Raw genomic sequence first — 19,491 nt, 5'->3', positions numbered from 1 at the left:
CTGCAAAGCCAGAACTTGCCCTCCTTCAAGAAGATCTGGTCCCAGGACAGAGGTACACGGGTGGGGAGAAGCAGTGACACTCCCGCCCCCGGGGTAACGCCACAAGGGGCATCTCTCTAAAAGCAAGTGTGCAATGTTGGTTCTTGGGACAACGACAAAAAGACGTCAGCGGGTGGGGGCCTGCCAGTCCTCATGGGGCCCAGAGGAGGTGGTTAGCCCCTACCTGGGCCTCCTGATGCTCCGAACCAGAGAGGCCTCCTCGGACCCGAGGCTCCTGGGCCTGGTTCGCACTGGGGGCTGCAGGACACAGGTGCAGGGACCAGGGCCCCGCAGGGTCAGGAAAAGAGCAGGGCTCAGGAAGACAAGATTCCACCCGGACACACTGACCTTTAACCCTGCCCTTGGTGCGTGCATCACAGAGCACAATAGAGAGGGCAGGATGCGCCCAGCCTGGCACCCCCACGCCCGAGTGCTGGGAACTGGGGACAGGGAAAACGCGCCCAGCAGTAGTGGGGGAGGAGGCCCCGGGGTTGTTCAGAGCACTGCGGGAACTCGCCGTGGCCCTCTCTGCTCCAGGCATCCCCTGCCACCCATCTGGCACATGGAGGGATGCCACTAGGCAGAGGCGAGGCCTCGCATCCAGTAGGCCAGTCTCTGGGAAGTAAAGCATCCTCCTAACACAGGGATCGTGCGGACAAACCACAAACATAAATCCTTAGGCCAGGGCTTTTGAACAAAAACTGATTAAAAAAAAGTCTCAGCTCCAGGTCATCGACCTGCGATGGGGGAAGGGAGCTGAAGAGGGCGACGAGAGGGGGCGGCCACAGCCCCAGCCCCGCTGGGAACCAGTTCCTTCCACCAGCCGGCCAGGGCGTCTGCAGCCCGGGGTTACACCTGGCTCATGATCTCGCCATTCTCAGGTACAAAAACTTGCACGGGGGCCCCCTCAGGTGATCTCCGGAGCACGCACACCGTGGGCACCTGTCAGGCCAGGAGGAAAGGAGAGGTGTGTGAGCTAGCCAGGTCGAGGTGTCGGGACAGCACACCCGGCCACCCCATCCTTGTCCCTGAAGGCTGCTGACTGGCTGCAGCACCGGTCCAGCCACCTAGCCCCTGCCTCCCCAGAGGCTCTCTGGGCCCAGAGATGGTTCTATCCATTTCCGCCCCAGTTCTTTTCAGGGTGTGACGGGCACCTTGACCTTTGCTCTGCCCCCCTCTCCTGGGCTCAGTTCTCACCACCCTCCCATCTGGCACATCAGGCTGCACTGGACCTGGGCCAAGGACAGGTCCCAGCTCGCGGGAAGGGGAAGGCACTTCAGCTGGAGGGTGCGGCTGGGACCGGAGCCAGGGCGCTGCCAGGCCTGGGAGGCCAGCTGCGGCCCAAAGAACTGGGGGCGGGGAGGGAGGCCTGGCGGGGCCTGCCAGAACCCCAGGTCTCAGGAAGCAGCCTGTGGGGACTTCAGGAGCACGGCCCTTGCAGAGCCCTCTGTACCAGGGGGCAAAAACAAAGGAAGGCTCCTGCCTGGTGCCCTTGTTCCGTAGGAAGAAACTGGGCACAGAAACCAGGGCGGCCACCCTATCTCACGTTGGGGTGCTCCACCTACAAGCTGCCCACCAACCCAGCCCCTGGTCCTGGGTGACAGTAACACCTCTCATCTAGGGCTTACCATACAGGGCGCTGGTCATTTCACACGCAGTACTGCCCCTAGTGGACGGGTCCTTTACTGCTCCCGCTTTACAGAAGGGGTGACATGATGGGAGTGTCGACTAACCAGCCCCATCCTGACTGCTAAGGGGCAAGGCTGACTTGTACCAGGGCCCGGGCACTTAAGCACAGGTCAGCTTGCTTCTCAGCTGGGTGATGGAAGGGGAGTAGGGGTGGGGAGAAACTGACGGTGGCCACAGGTTCGCCTCCTGCGAACCCTTTCCAGACTGTCCTGGGACCTCAAGTCAGGAAACCTGGGGGTAATTGGACTGGACATCGGATTACGAATAGAGGTCTGTCTGGTAGATCCTCAGTGGAGCCATTAGGGGGAGATGTTTTAGGTGTCCGGGAGGGTAACCTCCACCGGCGCACGTGGGCACGCGCTCTTGAGCAGCCAAACTTTGGAGGCGCCCAGGGGAGTCACCCCAGAGCCGCAAGGAAACGTCCGGGGGCTGCTCTTCCTAGCTGAGGGCTGCCGGGCCCCCGGACTGCTGGCTCTGGGCTCTGCGCTGGGCCAGCAGGGACCGCAGGACCCGGAGAGCCGGGCCGGGGCGCGTACCTGTCCGCGCGGGGCGGGCGCGCGCACAAAGCTGTCGGCGCCGGGCGGCAGGCTGCGCACGCGGAACGCCCCCTGGCGGTCCAGCGAGTGGGGGCGCGCGCTCCGGAGCCGGGCCCGCTCGTGCCACGACTTGAGCTCCTCGGACACGGCGGCCTTGCTGAGCCCGCGGCCCGCGGGGTGGTCGCGCAGCGAGGGCGTCCGGGCCACGCGGCCGTGGGCGGGTGGCGGGCGCTGCCAGCGCGCGGGGGCCGCGTCCTCGCCGCGGCCCGGGCCCCACTCGGCCCACTGGGCGGGCGGCGGGCGGCCCTCCGCCAGCACCACGTAGCGCGCAGCCCGCAGGCAGGCGGGGGGCGGCCGGGACCGGGGGCCCGCGGGGCCGCGGTGTGGGCGGGATGGCGCGGGCGGGGAGAGGGGCCTCAGGAAGGAGATGTCGGGGCTGCTGCTGCCGGGCGGAGTGGGGTGCGACAGGCTGGACGCTTCGGAGCCGCTGTCCTCAGAGCACGAGTGGCAGGCGGCACGCGGCGCGGGCGCGGGGCGAGCGCAGCAGGGCTCCGGCGCCGTCACCGTGTAGTAAGTGGGGCGGCGCCGCGGGAGGGCGCTGCGACCCCGGCCGTCGGGGCCCGCGCGGAAGGGGTCACTCCTGCAGGGAGAAGGGGGGGCACTGAGTCAGCCGTGCCTCCGAGGGTCTAGGGACCGAGGCATCGCCCGGCCCACCTAGCGTCCCACACGCCCCTCCGGCACCCCACCCCCTCCTGCTCCACTGCATGGCCAGCCCGGGGTGGGGGCGAGGAGGCCACAGCTGCCTCCTGGCCTCCGCCATCTCAGGTGCAAGCGGTCCAGTGGCATTTCGTCCACACGATCTGTCCGGGCGGACACTGGCAAACATCTGAGATGAAGGCCTGAAACTGGCCCCGGCACCGAGACAAGCTTGTCAAGGGCGGAGAGCCCAGGGCTGAGGCCAAGGGAGAAACAACTGGGGCCTGGACTTCAGCCTCCAGCTTGGGAGACAGTGCCTTCTGCCTGGCGAGGGGCTCTGCATGGTGGCCCCAGCCAGCTGGGACAGCTGCCCTCCCCGGGACACCAGCCCAGGAGAGCCAGCCGGTCAGGAACCCACTCTGCCGGTGCCAGCCCCTCGGGAGCAAGCAGGCCTGCGCATCCAGAGGGGATGCCTTTCACTGATCTGCACATAGGCCGTGTGTTAAAGGCCCGGGTGTGTGTGCTGGAAAATGCGCTGCTGGACTTCAGTGCTGCCCACGGGCAGCTAACCTGACATGAGAGCCCAGCCACATCCTGAGGCTGCCTTGGACCCCTGGGAGGGCGTGGCCAACACTGCCCGCCATCCCTGGCTCACTGATCCAGCGGTGGTCACTGAAACAAGCCCCAGAGGGCAGAGGACTCAGAAGGGAGGGCGCAGTGGGTGCTCATCGATCATGGGTTCTGTATCTGTGGATTCACCTGCTGCTCGAACGCATCTGTAACTTCCAGATCAACACTCCCAGACTCTCTGGTCACGTGTGGACACACACAGGGTGGTGAAGATTCTGAGCTGCCCAACAGGCTCTCCAGGCTGAGGCCTCAGTTCTCACCCTGCACACAAAGGCCCTTTCCACAGCCTATTTAGCGTCACGCTTTCGTGTTTTTATGCCTCTGCAGGTGATTTCACAGATTAAGTCGGCCCTGAAGCTGGTGCTACAGGGCTGTCTGGTGTCCAGAGCATGAGGAAGCTGGGGCGTGATTCATGGAGAAAACACGGGTTAGATGAGCTCCGTGTGGGTGTGCGTTCTCGGGCTGCTGGCCCCGAGTTCAGTGGTATATATTAGATAAGGTTGTTCCAACAGAAACTCCGTAAAACAAGTTTATGTGTCGATCCGTTGACAGGCCAGCAGCTGTGACCCTGTGTCCCAGGGAGCAGTGGTTTGTGTGTCCTTCACAGGACATAACTACCCAAGTAGTGAGAATCAACTGGACATCAACTGAAAATGTGAACTGTCCATTGTCAGGGACCAATACCAAAACAATCACAGACCACCGCAAGAGTCCCTACCAAGACACTATCTCCCCCCAACAAGACAGTCTTCTGGATGGGGAGAAAGGTCATGCAAAGAGACAACACCGGAGTCTCTGAAAGAAAACAAGTTGCTTCGTAAGTGACTAGCCCTTAGCTTTGCCCACTGGGGCGCAGCCTCTGCTGAGAGGTGCCTGAGAAAGAGTCTCAAGGAAAAGCCACTGCACAAGCCCCATGTCGCCCACGGGTGTCCCACATAGCCCTGGGCGCTGCCACCCTCTAGGTTCTCCCGGGATGTCTGGGGGGGCCTGGCTCTTACCTCAGGGGCTGCGAATGGCCCCTCCTGCCCTGCATGTCAGGGGTGGCTGGGGCACTGGTACGGCCCTGCCGCTGCCCAGGAACACTGCGGATGGGGACCACACAGTAGGAGGCGGGCTCCAGCAGCCACAAGCTGGAGGCGCTCGGCCCATCCTGCGGGGTGCTGGCTGGGCTGCTGGAGGTGGAGGGGTTGGAGATGGGTCAGCAGCGGGAATGCCTCCACCCAGGGATGCCAGCCCGCAGCATCACACAGAGGGAAGCCTCCCACACCAGTGCCCAGCCACGCCCCCTCCCCCAGATCCCACCTGCCCCCAGCCCTCCCTTCCTCTTGTCTGACCTGGACTCGCTTCCAGCCTCGGAAGACTTCCTGGGCTTCTCATAGGGGTGGTCCAGACTCGTCTCCTTCCAAGGGCTGTTCTGGATGGGGGCCCGCTCCAGGCCCTCCATCTCAGGGCCTGCTGGCTGCAGCCCCTCAAGGCTCTGGGGCGGGAGAGGCCGGGCGGGTGGATCTGGGGCCTCTGGGGGCGGTTTTGGCACTTGAGGTGCCTCTGCAGGTCAGAGAAACCCAGTGAGAGCAGCGGCGGGGAAACCGGCCCAACTAGAACCTCCACAGCCTGCTCCCTGCTCTCCCTCCCTTGGCTGTTTGTCCGGCTGTGCCAGGCCATGGCTCTGGGCCCAGATGCTCCAAGACACTTTCTTCTCCATTGTCCAACTGTGCCAGGCCATGGCTCTGGGCCCAGATGCTCCGAAACACTTTCTTCTCCTTTGGGACTCACTCCCTCACGGCTCCATGTTACACCTGCCTCCTCCAAGAAGCGCCCCCATACCCGCAGATTGACTCTCCTGGCTCAGACTCCACTTCTCTCCTTTGCTCCTGCAGCTGACCTCCCGTTTCCCTATTTTCATTGTCACGCTGTGCCCGTGTGTGTGTCTTCTTGACCGGCCTGGGCCCTCCCCTGGGCAGGACGCCCCTGCCCCCAGCATTGTTAGGGTTTGTAGGCAGGGTGCTCAGCCTATGAACTCATGCTTATTCCCTCGGTTTTGCCCTGTTTTCACAAAGGGCAGCGGCTGTGGCGGACAGCTGAGGCTGCGAATGGTGCGCTTTGAAGCAAAGGCTGAGTCTTAGGCCACAGCAGGGGCCCGGCGCCCAAGGCTCTGCGGGACTTACCTTCCCGCCGGGGTGACTGAGCGCCTGCACCGGTGATGGGCTGGCCGTCCCCGCGGCTAGGAGGTGCGCGTGGGACTCAGCGACCCCATGGAGCAGACTCTGGGCCCACCCTGCGCCCCTCGCCCCCCAGCTCACTAAGGGAACGCTCCAGTAAACTCACGCAGGAGCCCAGCTGACAAGAATCCCGAAGCCCCTCTCACCTTCCTCCCGGGGCAGCCCGTCCGACAGGGAGCTGTCATCCGAGGCGCTGAGCTCTGGGGAAGCCAAAGGGGGGAGGAGTGGGTGAGGAACACCCCCTGCTCTGCTGGCGACCTGCCCGCCCCTCCCCTCCTGCGGGCACCCCATCGGGAAACGCCACCCGGAGCTCAGCACCAGGCTGGGCGCCCCTTTATTACTGGGACGGAGAACGAGCCAGAAGACGGGCTGAGGAGACGGGAGTCTGCTTCTGACGCAGGCCCTGTCAGCGCTCTGGGCCTCCACGTCCCCAGGCCCCGCGCCGGCAGGCTTCCCAGGCTGGGAGGGCAAAGGCAGAGAGGGGCATTCTAGACTGCTGTAGAGATTTCACCTAATTTGCTATAGTCTTCTGCTATCACAAATACAATGCAACTCAAGGACCCCAAACCCGAGACCGACAGACGCGCAGCATGAGTGGGAGTTGGGACTGTGGGGTCCTGGGACAATTCAAGGGCGGCCTGGCCGGCTGAACCGGGGAGGTCCTTCACTGATGACAGGGCAGCCTCCGAAAACTCACAGACGGAGCACGTCTGTATGGGCACAGCCCGGGGACCCAGGAGTCAGAGGACGCGAATTTGCCGCTGCCCCTGAACAAACTTCCCTGGTGGCTCGGATGGTAAAGAACCCACCTGCCAAACAGGAAACCTGGGTTCAACCCCTGAAAGTCAGGAAGATTCCCTGGAGAAGGGCATGGCAACCTACTCCAGTATTCTTGCCTGGAGAATCCCATGGACAGAGGAGCCTCGTGGGCTACAGTACATGGGACCGCAGAGTCAGACACGACTGAGCGACTAACACTTTCACTTTGAGTGGACTGAAACTTCAGACACTGTGTCTGTACCTAACACGACCCAGACGGAACTCACAAACCATTTTCAACCACGCTCAAGAACAAGGATGAGGGCAAATTCGCAACGGCTAACATTTCTCTTGGGCTCCACTTAGTGCTTTGTACCCTGTGAGATTACATCTCCGTCTCCGTGTAATAGCTGAGGCCACAGAGGCGTGGATGAGCTGATAAAATAGCTCAGGTCAGTCTGGCATTAGGTGGCTGAGTCAGATTCACACCCAGACAGTCTGACCAGCCTGGCTCACCACCACTTACGGGCTCTGCTGTTAGCTAATTTCTCGTGCAGAGGTCCTTACTCAGAAAACTTCAGGATTTAGTTTCCAGCCATCTAAAAATTCTAACAAGGATTGACTGATGGCAGGCCTACGGGACAAACCCAGTTAATTGGCTGTTTTCATAAAGTTTCATTGAAACTCAGCTACGAGTTTCTTTACGTGACGTCTGGCTGCTTTCATGCTGTGAGGGCAGAGTTGGGTAGTGGTGACCCACACAGTACAGCCCAGGAGCCTAAGACCTGCTCTCTGGACCGCTACAGAAGCTTGTCAGTCTCTGCTCCTCGGTTTAAATGAAGTAGGGGGACTGGTGGTCCAGTGGTTAAGAATCCACCTTCCAATGCAGGGACACAGGTGTGAGCCCTGTCGGGAAGGTAAGAGTCCAGCTGCGACTAGGAAGAAGTGGGTGACCCGCAGTGAGGATCCAAGGCAGCCAGATAGACAGTGTCGTTTTGTTTTGTTGTTTTTTTTTTTTTTTAAAGAAAAACAGTTGTGGACATTATTCCACTAATATGTCATTCATTTACAAAATGGACTGTAGCCCACCAGGCCCCTCAGGGGATTCTCCAGGCAAGAATACTGGAGTGGGTAGCTGTTCCCTTCTCCAGGGGATCTCCCCGACCCCCAGGGATGGAACCCAGGTCTCCGGCATTACGGGTGGATTCTTTACCGTCTGAACCACCAGGGAAGCCCAAATAAACGATACCTTTTTTTAAAAGCAGAAAAAGAAAAAAACTGTTGTGGACATTATACCATCAATATATCATCATTTTAAAAAATGATTAAAAAAAGAAGAACAAGAACCTTTACACAGAGCAGTTTGTAAACCGTGCCCCTGGACCAGCTCAGTGGACACGATTCTGAGCTTAAGGGTTCACCTGGGGAGACATCCTCCTCCTGAAGCCTGCTTCCCAGCCTCTGATCTTTTACAGAAACCCGAGGAATCGAGACACTTCTGATTCACCAGTGTCAGCTGGGGACACTGTGGGACCGCTCCTGTCACAGCCCAGGGGTGCAGTGGGGTGAGAGTCGTGTGTTTTGGGTTTGACTACACAGTCTGGGAAGAAAGCCATCCCCTGCCGTCGGCCCAAATCTGCGTCATCAGAACCCCGTGGACTGAGAGGAACAGTGCACAGGTGGGGACCCGGAGGCCCCTGCCCACCGCCGGATTACTCGTGGTTCCCGAGGGCTGCTCGCTGCTGTGGCCACACTGAGCCCCTGGCCCCACAGCGGCAGCAGGACAACCCAGGCGGAGGGCAGTCACCCCACTGAACACCCTCCAAGCACCACCATCCCACCCGCAGCCAACAGCTGCTTGTGGCTATTTTAAATAAAATGAAAATTTAGTCCCTCAGCCACACAGGCACAATCCAAGCACCCTACAGCCCCCTGTGGGTCTGGAAAGTTCCTGTCATCCGAGAAATTCTACTAGTGTTGCTAACAGCGGGCACTGTCCATCCAGAGGCATCCCGAGCACCTGCTGTGTTAGATCAGCACCGGGGCATTGCTCCCAGGCCCACTGTGGCAGTGAGCCCCACACGGGGCCGCTCCCCAGTGCCTGCGGAGGGCCAGCCAGGTCCCCTCGCCTGGCATGGGCACAGTTGCCAGTGGAATGACCAAGAGGGTGAGGGGGTTTCTGGTTAGTCTGTTTGCCTTTTCTCTCTTTAACTCAAAACACCTTTCAGCTGCTGCTGCTGCTAAGTCACTTCAGTCGTGTCTGACTCTATGCAACCCCATAGACGGCAGCCCACCAGGCTCCTCCGTCCATGGGATTCTCCAGGCAAGAGTACTGGAGTGGGGTGCCATTGCCTTCTCCACACCTTTCAGCTACTGATTATCAACGCCTCTCTACTTCCTTGTTTCAGGGCGAGCCGGGCTGGGCAGAGGAGCCACAGGGCAGGAACTACTTGTCTCCAACCACCCCCTCCTGGGCTCCCAAGAGAGGACGCTGGAAGCCAGGACCTCGGCCTTGCCAGGACAGGACTGCGTGCGGAGAGCAGGCCTGTTTCTCTGATCAGGAGGGTGAAGGCACTGCTGCGCTGGTCCCTTCCCCATGGCTCTGTCCCCCCTGGACTGCATGCCTGCCTCCGTCTCCCGGGCCGGCTGGCCAAAGCCCCAGGCGTGTCCTGGCCTGCTCTGCACTCCCGACAAGAAGCGTCATCGTCACGAAGGTGGCGGCGGAGCAACACCCCACACCGCCCCCTGCCCACACCGCAGGCCCGTGGTCAGGGCCCCGGGATGGAGCAAGCCCAGAAGGGATACAGGAGGTGCTGAGACACACAGACGGGACGCGGCCGCTCCCCACCGGCCCAGTGGGCCCTCAGGGCTCCAGCGCCGGTCAGCTGCTGCCTTCCAAGGGGAGGCCGCGTCCCGGGTGCGGTCGGGAAGTGAAGGGGCTGGGGGCCTCTCCCCTCAGCTCCGGTCTGCCTGGGGGGTCACTGTCCAGCCCTGCCGGCTCCCTGTCTCCTGGCTCTACCAGGTCAGCCAGCACATGGAGGTCCCCCCTCCTCGCTTGCCCCCTACTCCTGGCTGTGGGGGACCAGCAAGGTGTCTGGCCCACCCTTTCCCCCCTGAATTAGAGGCGATGTGCGGTGGCAGGGAATCCTGAGACAGTATGGAGACTGTCTGCCTGCCGCACTGCCGTGGGGCCCGCACACAGACCAAGACTTCGGGCTCCGCGGGTGCCCTGGCAGGAAGCCCACCCTGAGGGGCGGGGGTGGGGGCTGGGGAGCCTGGTGAGGCCTGGAGTCCAGTTCCATGCAGAGCCACCGGCTCTCAGCAGGCCCGGGGCCCAGGAGAGGCCTGGGGGAGTGGCGCCCAGGGCCAGAGGCCCCAGGGATGGATCGGGAGGGAGGCCTCCAAGGGCCGACCCGATGAGCAGGGCCTGGGTCAGGAGAAAGAGAGAGCCGTGCTGAGGGCCCAGAACCTCCCGTCAGGAGGGGCGCTGGGCCGGACCAACTGCCGTCCAAGGACTGGTCTGGGCTCGGGGACTGGCCTGAGGCTCAGTAACTAGAGAGCAGGGGCCACTCCCAACCGGGTGGGCCTAGATTCCACAGCGCTTTGGGGATGGCGGGTGGGCGGGTGGGGCTGGACTTCCAGCAGAGGCGCGGGCCCTGAAGCAGCCCCCTGGACAGACAGGCTCAGAACAGGACCTCGGGAGCGCCCACAGCGGGCAGCAGAGCCTCACGCCACCCACGCCGTGGGCTGGGGGCAGCAGGGCTGAACACGCCCTGGAGACAAGCGGACAGCCTGCGAGGCCCCTGTCCAGGCGGTGTACTTCAAGCAGGAAGCAGAAGGGAGGAGCGTGCTCTTTTCTAAGTGGGGAGCGGTCTCGGGGAGAGGGGTGGTCCTGGGGAAGGGGGTGGGGCTGGCTGAGGTCGGGGGGCGGCCCCGGGAGGGCGGTCCCCCCCGGGGACGGGGGCTCACCTGGGCCGGGCGCCGGGCCGGGTAGGGGACGCCCCTGCCGCTCGCCCAGGCAGCGCTGCAGCTGCCGCAGCTTCTCCTCCTCCAGGCGCACCGCGTGCTGGCGCTGCCGGCGCACCTGGCGGCCCAGGTTCCCCTCGCGGCACAGGCGCCGCGCCGCCTCTGCGATCTGCAGCTGCAGGGCCAGCTGGCGCTCCAGGCCGCTCAGGGGGTCCTGGGGGAGGACGCGATCAGCGATCCCAGGCAGCACCCCCACACCCGCCCTGGGACCCAACCGGCGGCCTTGAGCCAAGCCCCGCGGGGCGGGGGCCGAGGTGGACACATTCCCATCCAACGGTCCAACGGAAGGGCAGACGAGCTCAGGGGCTCCGCAACCCCTCACAGCACAGGGCGGGGCCGAGGGCGGGATCCACCCCACGGCTCTCCACCCGGGCTGAGAAAGAGGAAGACAGGCCGGGGGCCGAGCCACCCGCCCGTCCAGGCGGCTGCCCTTTGGCCCTTGGGGGTACTGGCCCAGCGTCCTCCCTTGAGGCCCCGGCTCTTCCAGTTCCTGCCCAGGCAGGGCTTCCCTGAGGCCCCTGTGGGTGACTCGTGGGCGGGGCCCCTTGTCCACCGGGAGCCAAAGGCCTGGGGCGGTGGGGCGGTGGCCTGGGGACAGGGCCGTCCGCCTCCGGGACCCAGGATGGCGCCGGCAGACTCACCTCCCTGTGCAGGGCCCACTCGTCCAGCTTATAAGCGGCTCCGATCCTGCGGCGGACCTTGGGGGCCTTCTCCCCGGGTTTGAGGGGAAACTCCGCAGGCAGGATGCCAGTCAGCTCCTGCAGGGGGGAACGAGGTCGCGCCAGGCGGCTCTCACAGGCCCAGCACCGTCCAGCAGGCGTGCGTGGCCCATGCCCACCCGGCCCCTGCCACCTCCGCCCGCCCTGCGTCCAGGGCTGTCCCTCCTGCTCCCCAGGGCCGGGCCTCTGCACGGGCCGGGCCATGGTGCCCTGGGCTCCTCCCCCGTGCGGTGCTGTCGGCCCCCCCAGGGAGAGCGGCGGTGGCGCCCGACCCCTGACTCTCAGCCCCACCCCGCAGCCAAGCGGCCCTCACCGCCTCCCGCAGGCAGAGCCTCCTCAGCTCCTCCAGGCAGGCTTCCAGCCTCTCCTCCAGGGCCCGCTGCTGCTTCCGCACGGCGTGGGTCAGCTCCTTCCCGGGGGACACCGGGCTGTCCGGGCCTGCTGGGGACAGGGCCATGTGCTCAGGGGGGCCGGTCCTGGCTGCCTCCCTGCCCGCCCCAGCCCGGGCGGTGATGCACACGCGGGCTCACAGTCTCAGGCCTGTCCAGACTGCGGGCCGGCTGCCACGGGGCTGTGTCACAGCCGCAAACCGGCTTGTCTCCCGCCACCCAGTGGCCCATGACCGCTCAGAGGACGGGCGGCCCCACCAGCCTGGTGCGGGGCGGCTGCGGTCAGGGTTCACCCTTCCCATCCCACCCTCCACCCACGGCCGCTGACCGCTTTCTCTGTTTCTCCCCCTCTTGCTCTCATATGCAAGCACACACACCACCCACACCTCTTGTCTCTGGTCCTCCATCCAGACCAGTCCCCACTGGGCCCACCAGCTCGCACAGACCAGAGCCTCAGCCCCTCACCCCAACCAGATAAGATTTTCCAGCTTCTGAGGGATCGTGGAGCCAAGGGAGAGCACTGCAGACACTTGCCCAGACAGGACCCACGCTCCCGGCCAGACCCCAGCAAGGAAGGCCCTCCAGCCCTCCCGGTGTCTGCCCTGCAACCCTCGGGGCCCAGAGCCCCGGACTCGTGGACTCGGGGAATGGAAGCGTCAGGGGCTCGGGGGCTCAGGGACTGGGGGACCTGAACCACTCACCTGAGTGCAAGATGATGCCGCTGTCCGTGTCGCTGACCTCGTCCTTGCTGTCCATGGCGGGCTTTTGGGAGGAGGGGGCAAGGAGGAGGAGGGGCCGACACCCTTCCCAGCCCAGGCCAGGACACGGAGGTGGCCTGGAGTTTCCCCAGCTTTTAAAAGAACAACAAAAAATGACAGCGGTAAAGCCCCGAGCTTCCAGACAGAGCTGATTAGTCGGCTGCGTGAGGGCGGGGCCGCGGAGTGGCGACCTGGCCTCTGGGGGAGGGAGTCTGGGGGTGGGGCGGCCTTGGTGCTGGGGTGACCCGGCCCTGGGTGGACTCTCAGCCCAGCCTAGACAGCCACCGCTGCCCCCCGCAAAGAAGCCTCGAAGCCCGGGGGTGACAGCAGGGCGGGCCCCGGGGACCGTGACACCAGGCAGAAAAACCGTAAGGAGAGCGAAGGGAGAGGATGAAACGGGGAGGACAAACCTGGGAGGGCAGTGTCCGTGCCAGGAGGCACACCACGCCCACTGCCCCATGGGGAGGGTGCTGGCACGCGGCCAGGCCTGTGTGTGCGTCCACAGACCAGGCCCCCTGCTCTGTCTGCACCAGGCCATCCATCCAAAGTCAGGTGCCCAAAGCCTCCCGCCAGCTCTGGGCTACCCATGACCCCTGGGAGACCCCTCGGAGGGGAGGAGACCAGGGCATCACACCCCCAGCCAGGAGAGACACAGCATGCGCATGTGTGTGTCTGTGGGTGTCTGTGTATGGGTGTGTGTGCGTCTGTGTATGGGTGTCTCTGGGTGTCTGTGTATGGGTGCATGTGTGTGTCTGTGTATGGGTGTGTGGGTGTGTCTGTGGGTGTACATGTGAGTCTTCGTGTGTATGTGTCTGTGTATGTGGGTGTCTGTGTGTGTCTATGTGTCTGGGTATGTGAGTGTGTGTGTATATGTGTCTGTGTGTGTGTATATGTATCTCTGTGTGTGTGTGTGTGTGTGTGTGTGTGTGTGTGTGTGTGTGTGAGCAGAGGGTGACCAGAGCAGAAGCTGCCGAAGCGCAGGTACAGGCAGGTGGTAGCCACCCTGCCTCCCTGGCCCGGGAGCGCACGTGCAGCTCAGGAGTGCTCCCAGGTGAGCGTCCACCGGCACCAGCAACCTCCCCACCCCTGCGGGCGGCCGCTGTCCCCACAGAGCCCGCGGCTGCTGGCTGGAGCGGGGGTGGGGAGGCCGGGTGGGGCCCCGGCAGGCGGCCTGGAAGGAGAGCCAGCCACCTCCTCACTGAGTCAGCCATTGAGCAACAGTCCAAAAGTCCTTCCGAGTTTCTGTCTGGAGCTTATCCTGCCTCTCCTCGGGGCACGCCGCGGCGCGGGGGAGGTGGGCTGGTCAGCTGTGGGGAGGAGGTGGCCTTGGAGGCTGCACCCCGAGCAGGGCAGGTGTAGGGAGAGACCCTGCCTAGCAGGCCAGGGAGCACCCCGCTGCCCACGCACCGCCTGCAGACCCCCACCAGAGCACGGCCGGCAGAGTACCTTGGGCAGCAGCTAAGCCTAGCCCTAAACCAATGTGTGCCTGCAGGTCAGAGTTCCGGTCCTCCAAGGAGGCCTAGAGAAGGCACAGCGGGACCATGTGGGCCCTCTGCAGAGATGCCGCGGAGAGGAACCCATACCAGGGCACACAGGGGGAGCTACCTCTGCCCGGCCTGTCCTTCCCAGATGCTCCTTCCTCCTGGAGCTGGAGCCGGACAGAGGGCAGGCAGCTCCCCTGACCCGCCCTGTCCCCCACGTCCAGCCTGAGCCTCCCCAGAGGCTGAGCTCAGCCTGGCCTGAGCGACGAACCGAGGCTGTCTGGGTGAGCACGCCTGCTTGGTCAGAGGAGGGAAGCCATCAATTAGTCACACTTACTAATTAATTATTAACCACTCAAGAGTCACCCTGGGAAGCGGTGACAACTCGGCCGGCTTCTCAGGCCCCTGTGCTGTTGTGGGGAGCAAGCGGGGATGGTGGGGACTGAGGGCATGGGCTGGCCGGACACTCCCCTTGGAGCCCCGACTCTCCATCCAAGGTCAGGGGCGGGCACTCTGGGCCCCCCAACTCGAGCACGGGCCTCGGTGCCCGGGATTCAAGCCTGGGTCCTGCCGCTGCCGCTGGGATCTAGGGAGCTCACCTCACCTCACCCTCTGGGGCCCCGTTCTCACCAGTGAACACTGGACGGCACCCCAGCTGCTGATCACTCCCCGCCCTGAACGTGAACCTCTGGGCCAGCGCCAGGCTGAGACAGAAGCCTCAGCTGTGCAGCAGTCCCTCCGGAGGGGCCCCCCAGCTGCAGGGACCCTGCGTTGGGGCCTCGTCTCAGCCCATGAGCACCCCCGCCCCCTGTACCCCAGACATGAGCAGGGCCCACGGCCGGGCTCCCGGGCAAGCTGGCTCCTCGCCCCAAAGACCCATGCCGGCAGCCTCGCCTCACCTGCGTCCAGGTTTCTGTCCAGGTGTCAGGGAAACACCCCCTGGTCCCGGTCAGGGGGCTGAGGGGCCCGGCGTGTGGCCTCAGGGCGTGCCAGGCCGCCCCGCACTCCGACCCAGGGTGGCTCCGCGAGCTGACGGCCGACTGCTGGCCCTCCCTGGGGCCCGCCCGCGTCCCTCCCAGGCTGCCGGGCCAGGGGAGCCAGGTTACTTGTTCCGACTTGAGTCAGAGGGAGGAGCGGTGAGCAAGCCCTTCCCTGCACAAATCCTGCCGCCCAGGCAGCTCGGGCCTCTGCACTTCCGGGGGCAGCGGGGGATGGGACCAAGGGCTCCCCGCAGGAACCCCAGGAGAAGGCAGCGGGGTCGGGCCTTCAGGGCCCCGCCCGCCCCCCAGGTTCCCAACCCGCACAGCTCCCTCACGCACGCGGGGAACACCAGCAAGAAGGCTGCACGCTGACGAGACGGGTCCCTGCTCCCCTCACTGAAGTGGGGCCCAGGCCCAGCCAGGTTAGAAGCCCCAGGCTGGGCCATGGCCCTGGAACTCCAAGCGGGGAGGCTCCGGGGTCCCAAAGGAGGCCAGGCTGTTCCCCCCTCTGACCCCAGACGTCTCCCGCCAGGATCGTCAAGGCCACACCCGCCCTCTTTGTCGCTGACATCCCCAAACACCGGGGGCCAGAGCCCAACGTGGAGCTTCATGAACGCCCGGGTGCCCACCCCACCAACCCTCAGGCAAACCCAGCACTGTTGGAGTTCAGCCTGTTTCACCAGGGAAGCAGAGCCAGGGCAGCCAGTGGTCCATCGCCAGCAGGATGAAGGCCTTCCCTAGTGGCTCAGCTGGTAAAGAATCACCTGCAAGGCAGGAGACCCTGGCTCCATTCCTGGGTCGGGAAGGTCCCCTGGAGAGATGAATGGCTGCCCACTCCAGTGTTCTGGCCTGGAGAATCCACGGACTGAAACAGCCTAGCAGCTTACAGTCCACGGGGTCGCAGAGAGCGGGGACGACTGAGCGGCTAAGCACACAAGCACAGCACGGGAGGAAAAAGGGGACAGGTGCTGCCCACGCAGAGACTCCCCAGGGCTGCCCCCAGCAACCTCCTTCCCCGCCACGGCCCTCGCCCCGGGGTCCCAGCACTGCACACATTTCCAGATGGCTCCCCAACACCCAGCCCTCAGCCCACCTCCCCAGCCCCCGAACCCAAAGGCCACCTCCCTCCCCCAGCCCCCTGGGAAGGGACAACAGAGGACATCACCCCAAGCATCTCCCACAGAGCCGTGTCACGGACACAGGCAGCCCCTACTGCCCCACACACCCCCAATGCCCGTCACGTTCCCGCACACACCCTCTATCCAAAGTCCGAGCTAGCACCCTCCAGGCTGATCACCCCTGTCTTTCCCAGGCCGAGGCTGAGGGGCTCCAGCAGGGGGCAGCCCCCTGTGCTGGGGGGCCCGCCCTGGGTCCCCAGAAGCGCCGGCAGCCCCACCCCTGTGCCTCCCCATCCCCTCCAGGCCTGTCAGTCTTCCCACAACAAACAGAGGAGACCCTGAGGCACACCCAGACTCCACCTTGCCCATCCCCCAGCAAGGGGAGGTGATGGAAGCTTCTAGAATCAGCTTGTAGCATATTTTTTAATACATTATTTAAGATTAAGAGAATCACTAAGAGAATCAATTATAATGAAATGCAGTTCTAAAAACGAGACAACATAGTAAACTATACATGTTTCTCTATTAACATTAAACAGGACCCAGTAGTCTGGCAATTCTGTACGACGGACAGCACCCCAGGTTCCTAGACGGCTATCACAGCGGCTCTGTGACCTGACGCCCTCTGGCATCTATTAACAGCAAATCACAGCTACTGCCAATGCCGTCTTGTCTTCATAACTGAAGGCAATGTCAACTTTCAGTAAAGGCTGATGAAAAATAAACCTTTTCCCATCTGAGTACAAGACCCTCGGGATTCATTCTATCCACCGAGGCCGGTGCCCATTCGTCGCTGTTCAGTGGGTCAGTCGTGTCTGACTCTTTTCGACCCCATGGACTGCAGCACACCAGGCCTCCCTGTCCTTCACCATCTCCCAGAGCTTGCTCAAACTCATGTCCATTGAGTCAGTGATGCTATCCAACCCTCATCCTCTGTCGTCCCCTTCTCCTCCTGCCCTCAATCTTTCCCAACCTCAGGGTCTTTCCCATGCCCATGGACCCAGTTAAGAACCCTGTTCCTGGGTAACGCCCCATCTCTGAGTTCAGGAAGAGAAGCACGAGGATCAGGCCGTGTGCTGACCCTCAGGAAGCCTGTGCGCCCTCAAACTCACCCGCAGCACTTCCCAGCCCAGCACAGTGGGACTCGGAGTGGGACTGGTCACCCCTCTCTCCCAAGAACCCTGAGATGCGGATCTCCCTGGACTCCGTCCACGGTGCCCAGGGGCAGGTGCGCACTCCAGAGGCCTGCTGGACAGCAGCGCTCTGCTTCCAGCCAGCACCCTGAGATCTACACGCCAGAGCACCATCACCAGGACCACCAGTCGCTGAGGAAGCGGGGTTTCCTAGAACACTTGGAATCCGGTCTTTGAAAGCAGAAGCTGCGTCTCTGTTGAGTTTCCTAAGGAGTCCTGAATCAGAGGGCTCTCCCACCTCCTGCACCCATCCGCTCTCCACTGTTTCAAAGTTCCTCCTGTTAAGTTCCGTGTGACACACGAGGTTGCAAGTTAAAGCAAGGGGGTGTGACCACCCCCCATCCCCACCAGCACCCAGCAAACACCAGTCTCGGGGACTCAAAATTGCAGCAATCACCGAACCGGTGGGCAGCGGCTGTCTTCCCTTTCCAGCAGTGAAAAGAGAAAGGAGGGGGTCATCCCGAGACCCTCCAGGCCCAGGGGGGTGGGAGACGGTTCCTTAAACTGTTTCCTTTCTCCTGTGCTCCCCTCCCGCTGGGAAAGGTGCTCGCCTCCAGCGAGCGACGGGGGAGTGGGGCAGGGCGGCGGGCTCCACGACGGCCTGGAATGCGCCCTGGAATCAGACCTCTAGGCTCGCCTCCAAAAGCCCCTTTGTCCGGTCCACCCCGCTCCCCTCCCCCACCGCGCCCTCCGCGTCCCGGCGGCCCGAGGCTCGGCTCCTTTTGTCTGGCTTCCCGGAACCTGCCAGGGGGTCCGCAGGCGTGGGGAAGGTCGGAGGAGAAAGGTCGAGGAGACGGAAACGCGCCTTTTCGGTAGGGATTCGGAATTCCCACCCCCGGCGAATTCGCCCACTGCCCGCCGGGGCCCCCTCCGCCTCGGCGGAGGACCGGGGGGTGGGGGCTCGGCCGCCGCGGCCCCCGCGCCGCGCCCGGGTGCTGCCCTTACCTGTCCCATGGAGGTCCCGCGCCGCCCGCCTGCCCCCGCGCCCCCCGCGCGCGCCTCGCCGCCTCGGGACCTGCTCGTCCAGGCCGGCTCTCCGCCCCCCGCGACTCCTCCCGGCCTCCCCGCCCCGGAGGTATTTCATTTAACTTCGGCATTCGCAGCATCCCAAATGGTAAAGATCCCAAGGCATCTGTCCCCGGGGGCGTACCAAGGCCCAGAGGAAGGAGGGGGAGGGCGCGCGCAGACACCCGAGATTCCGCTCCAGGAGCCGGGGCGGGGCCGCGCGGCGGGCCGGGGAGGCGCCCGCGGCGGGGGGGCGTCCCGCGAGGACCCCGGCGCGGCGGGGCCGGCCGCCTCCCCCCGCCTCCGGACGCGCGCGCCGCGGGAGCCCCCCGCGCCGCCAGTTCCCGCGGCCCGGCGGGGGAGGCTCCTCCCGGGCCCGGGGCCGCCTTCCCTCCGCGCGCTCCGGCCGGCCCGGCGGCTTCCGCGCCTGGAGGGCCAGCCTGAGCGAAGGGGGGCGCCGCGCCCACCCCCCGGGCCCTCTCCGCCCTGCCCTCTCCCCCTCGTCGGGCCCCCGCCCCCGGCGGCCGCGGCCCGGCCCCTCCCTCGGGTGGTGGACCGGCCGGGAGCGGGGGGGCGCGCTCGGGGGCTGACGGAGCCGGCGCCCCGCCCGTCATTCATTCACTCACCCGCCGCTTCGGGCCACGCTGATGGAGCTCCTGCTAGTGCCCCTCCCGGCGGGTCAAAGTTCAAGCGCCCCCTCCCACGCCCCCCCACCCCCGGCATCCCCGAGCTAGAGGCGCGGTCCCTAGGCAGCAGGGTCAGAGAAGGAAGGCCCCCAGCACCCAGCGGGGGGACCGGGGGCTGACCCCGGCCGAGGACCACACTGCCTGCCCGAGGGGGCCGTGCCGGGAACCGGGGATCGGGGCAGGAGAGGAGCCCAGGGCAGCAGCGACGGGACGCACAGAAGCCCAACGGCAAAGGACCCCCTGAGGGTCTGGGAGCTGAGGGAGCTTGGGGTGTAGGGTGAGGAGGAGGCGAGGGTCTAGGAGGCTGGAGCCGCCGGCAGGGGGCCCAGGACGCAGGGCCGCTCCGTACGGTTGTCCAGGTTGTGCTCTGCATCAAACTAGGACCAGCGAACCCAGGCTCCACCCACCAAGCCGGCCGCGGCCAGAGGCAAGTCTGCCTAGAGGCGGTGGCTTTTTCCAGTCCTACAGAGGCACCAGGCGAGCTGGGCTTCCCTAGTAGCTCAGACGGTAAAGCATCTGTCTTCAATGCAGGAGTGATCCCTGGGTCCGGAAGACCCCCTGGAGAAGG

At 64.3% G+C, this 19,491-nt stretch overlaps 1 protein-coding gene across 1 annotated transcript; it reads right to left on the bottom strand.

Moving 5' to 3' along the window:
• Window positions 1–888: 888 nt before the first annotated feature.
• Window positions 889–18,338, bottom strand: INAVA (innate immunity activator). The gene is made up of 10 exons (XM_068986543.1): window positions 18,178–18,338; window positions 12,404–12,552; window positions 11,627–11,751; window positions 11,236–11,352; window positions 10,538–10,748; window positions 5,956–6,009; window positions 4,925–5,135; window positions 4,589–4,762; window positions 2,265–2,904; window positions 889–981 (listed from the first exon to the last, which is right to left on the bottom strand). Exons 1-10 carry the CDS (start codon window positions 18,336–18,338, stop codon window positions 889–891), a joined length of 1,935 nt encoding a protein of 644 aa, XP_068842644.1.
• Between the last annotated feature and the right edge of the window lie 1,153 nt (window positions 18,339–19,491).

Source organism: Capricornis sumatraensis, chromosome 14 (genome assembly GCF_032405125.1).
Source record: "Capricornis sumatraensis isolate serow.1 chromosome 14, serow.2, whole genome shotgun sequence".
NCBI lineage: Eukaryota > Metazoa > Chordata > Mammalia > Artiodactyla > Bovidae > Capricornis > Capricornis sumatraensis.
This window is presented reverse-complemented; position numbering and strand designations above follow the sequence as displayed.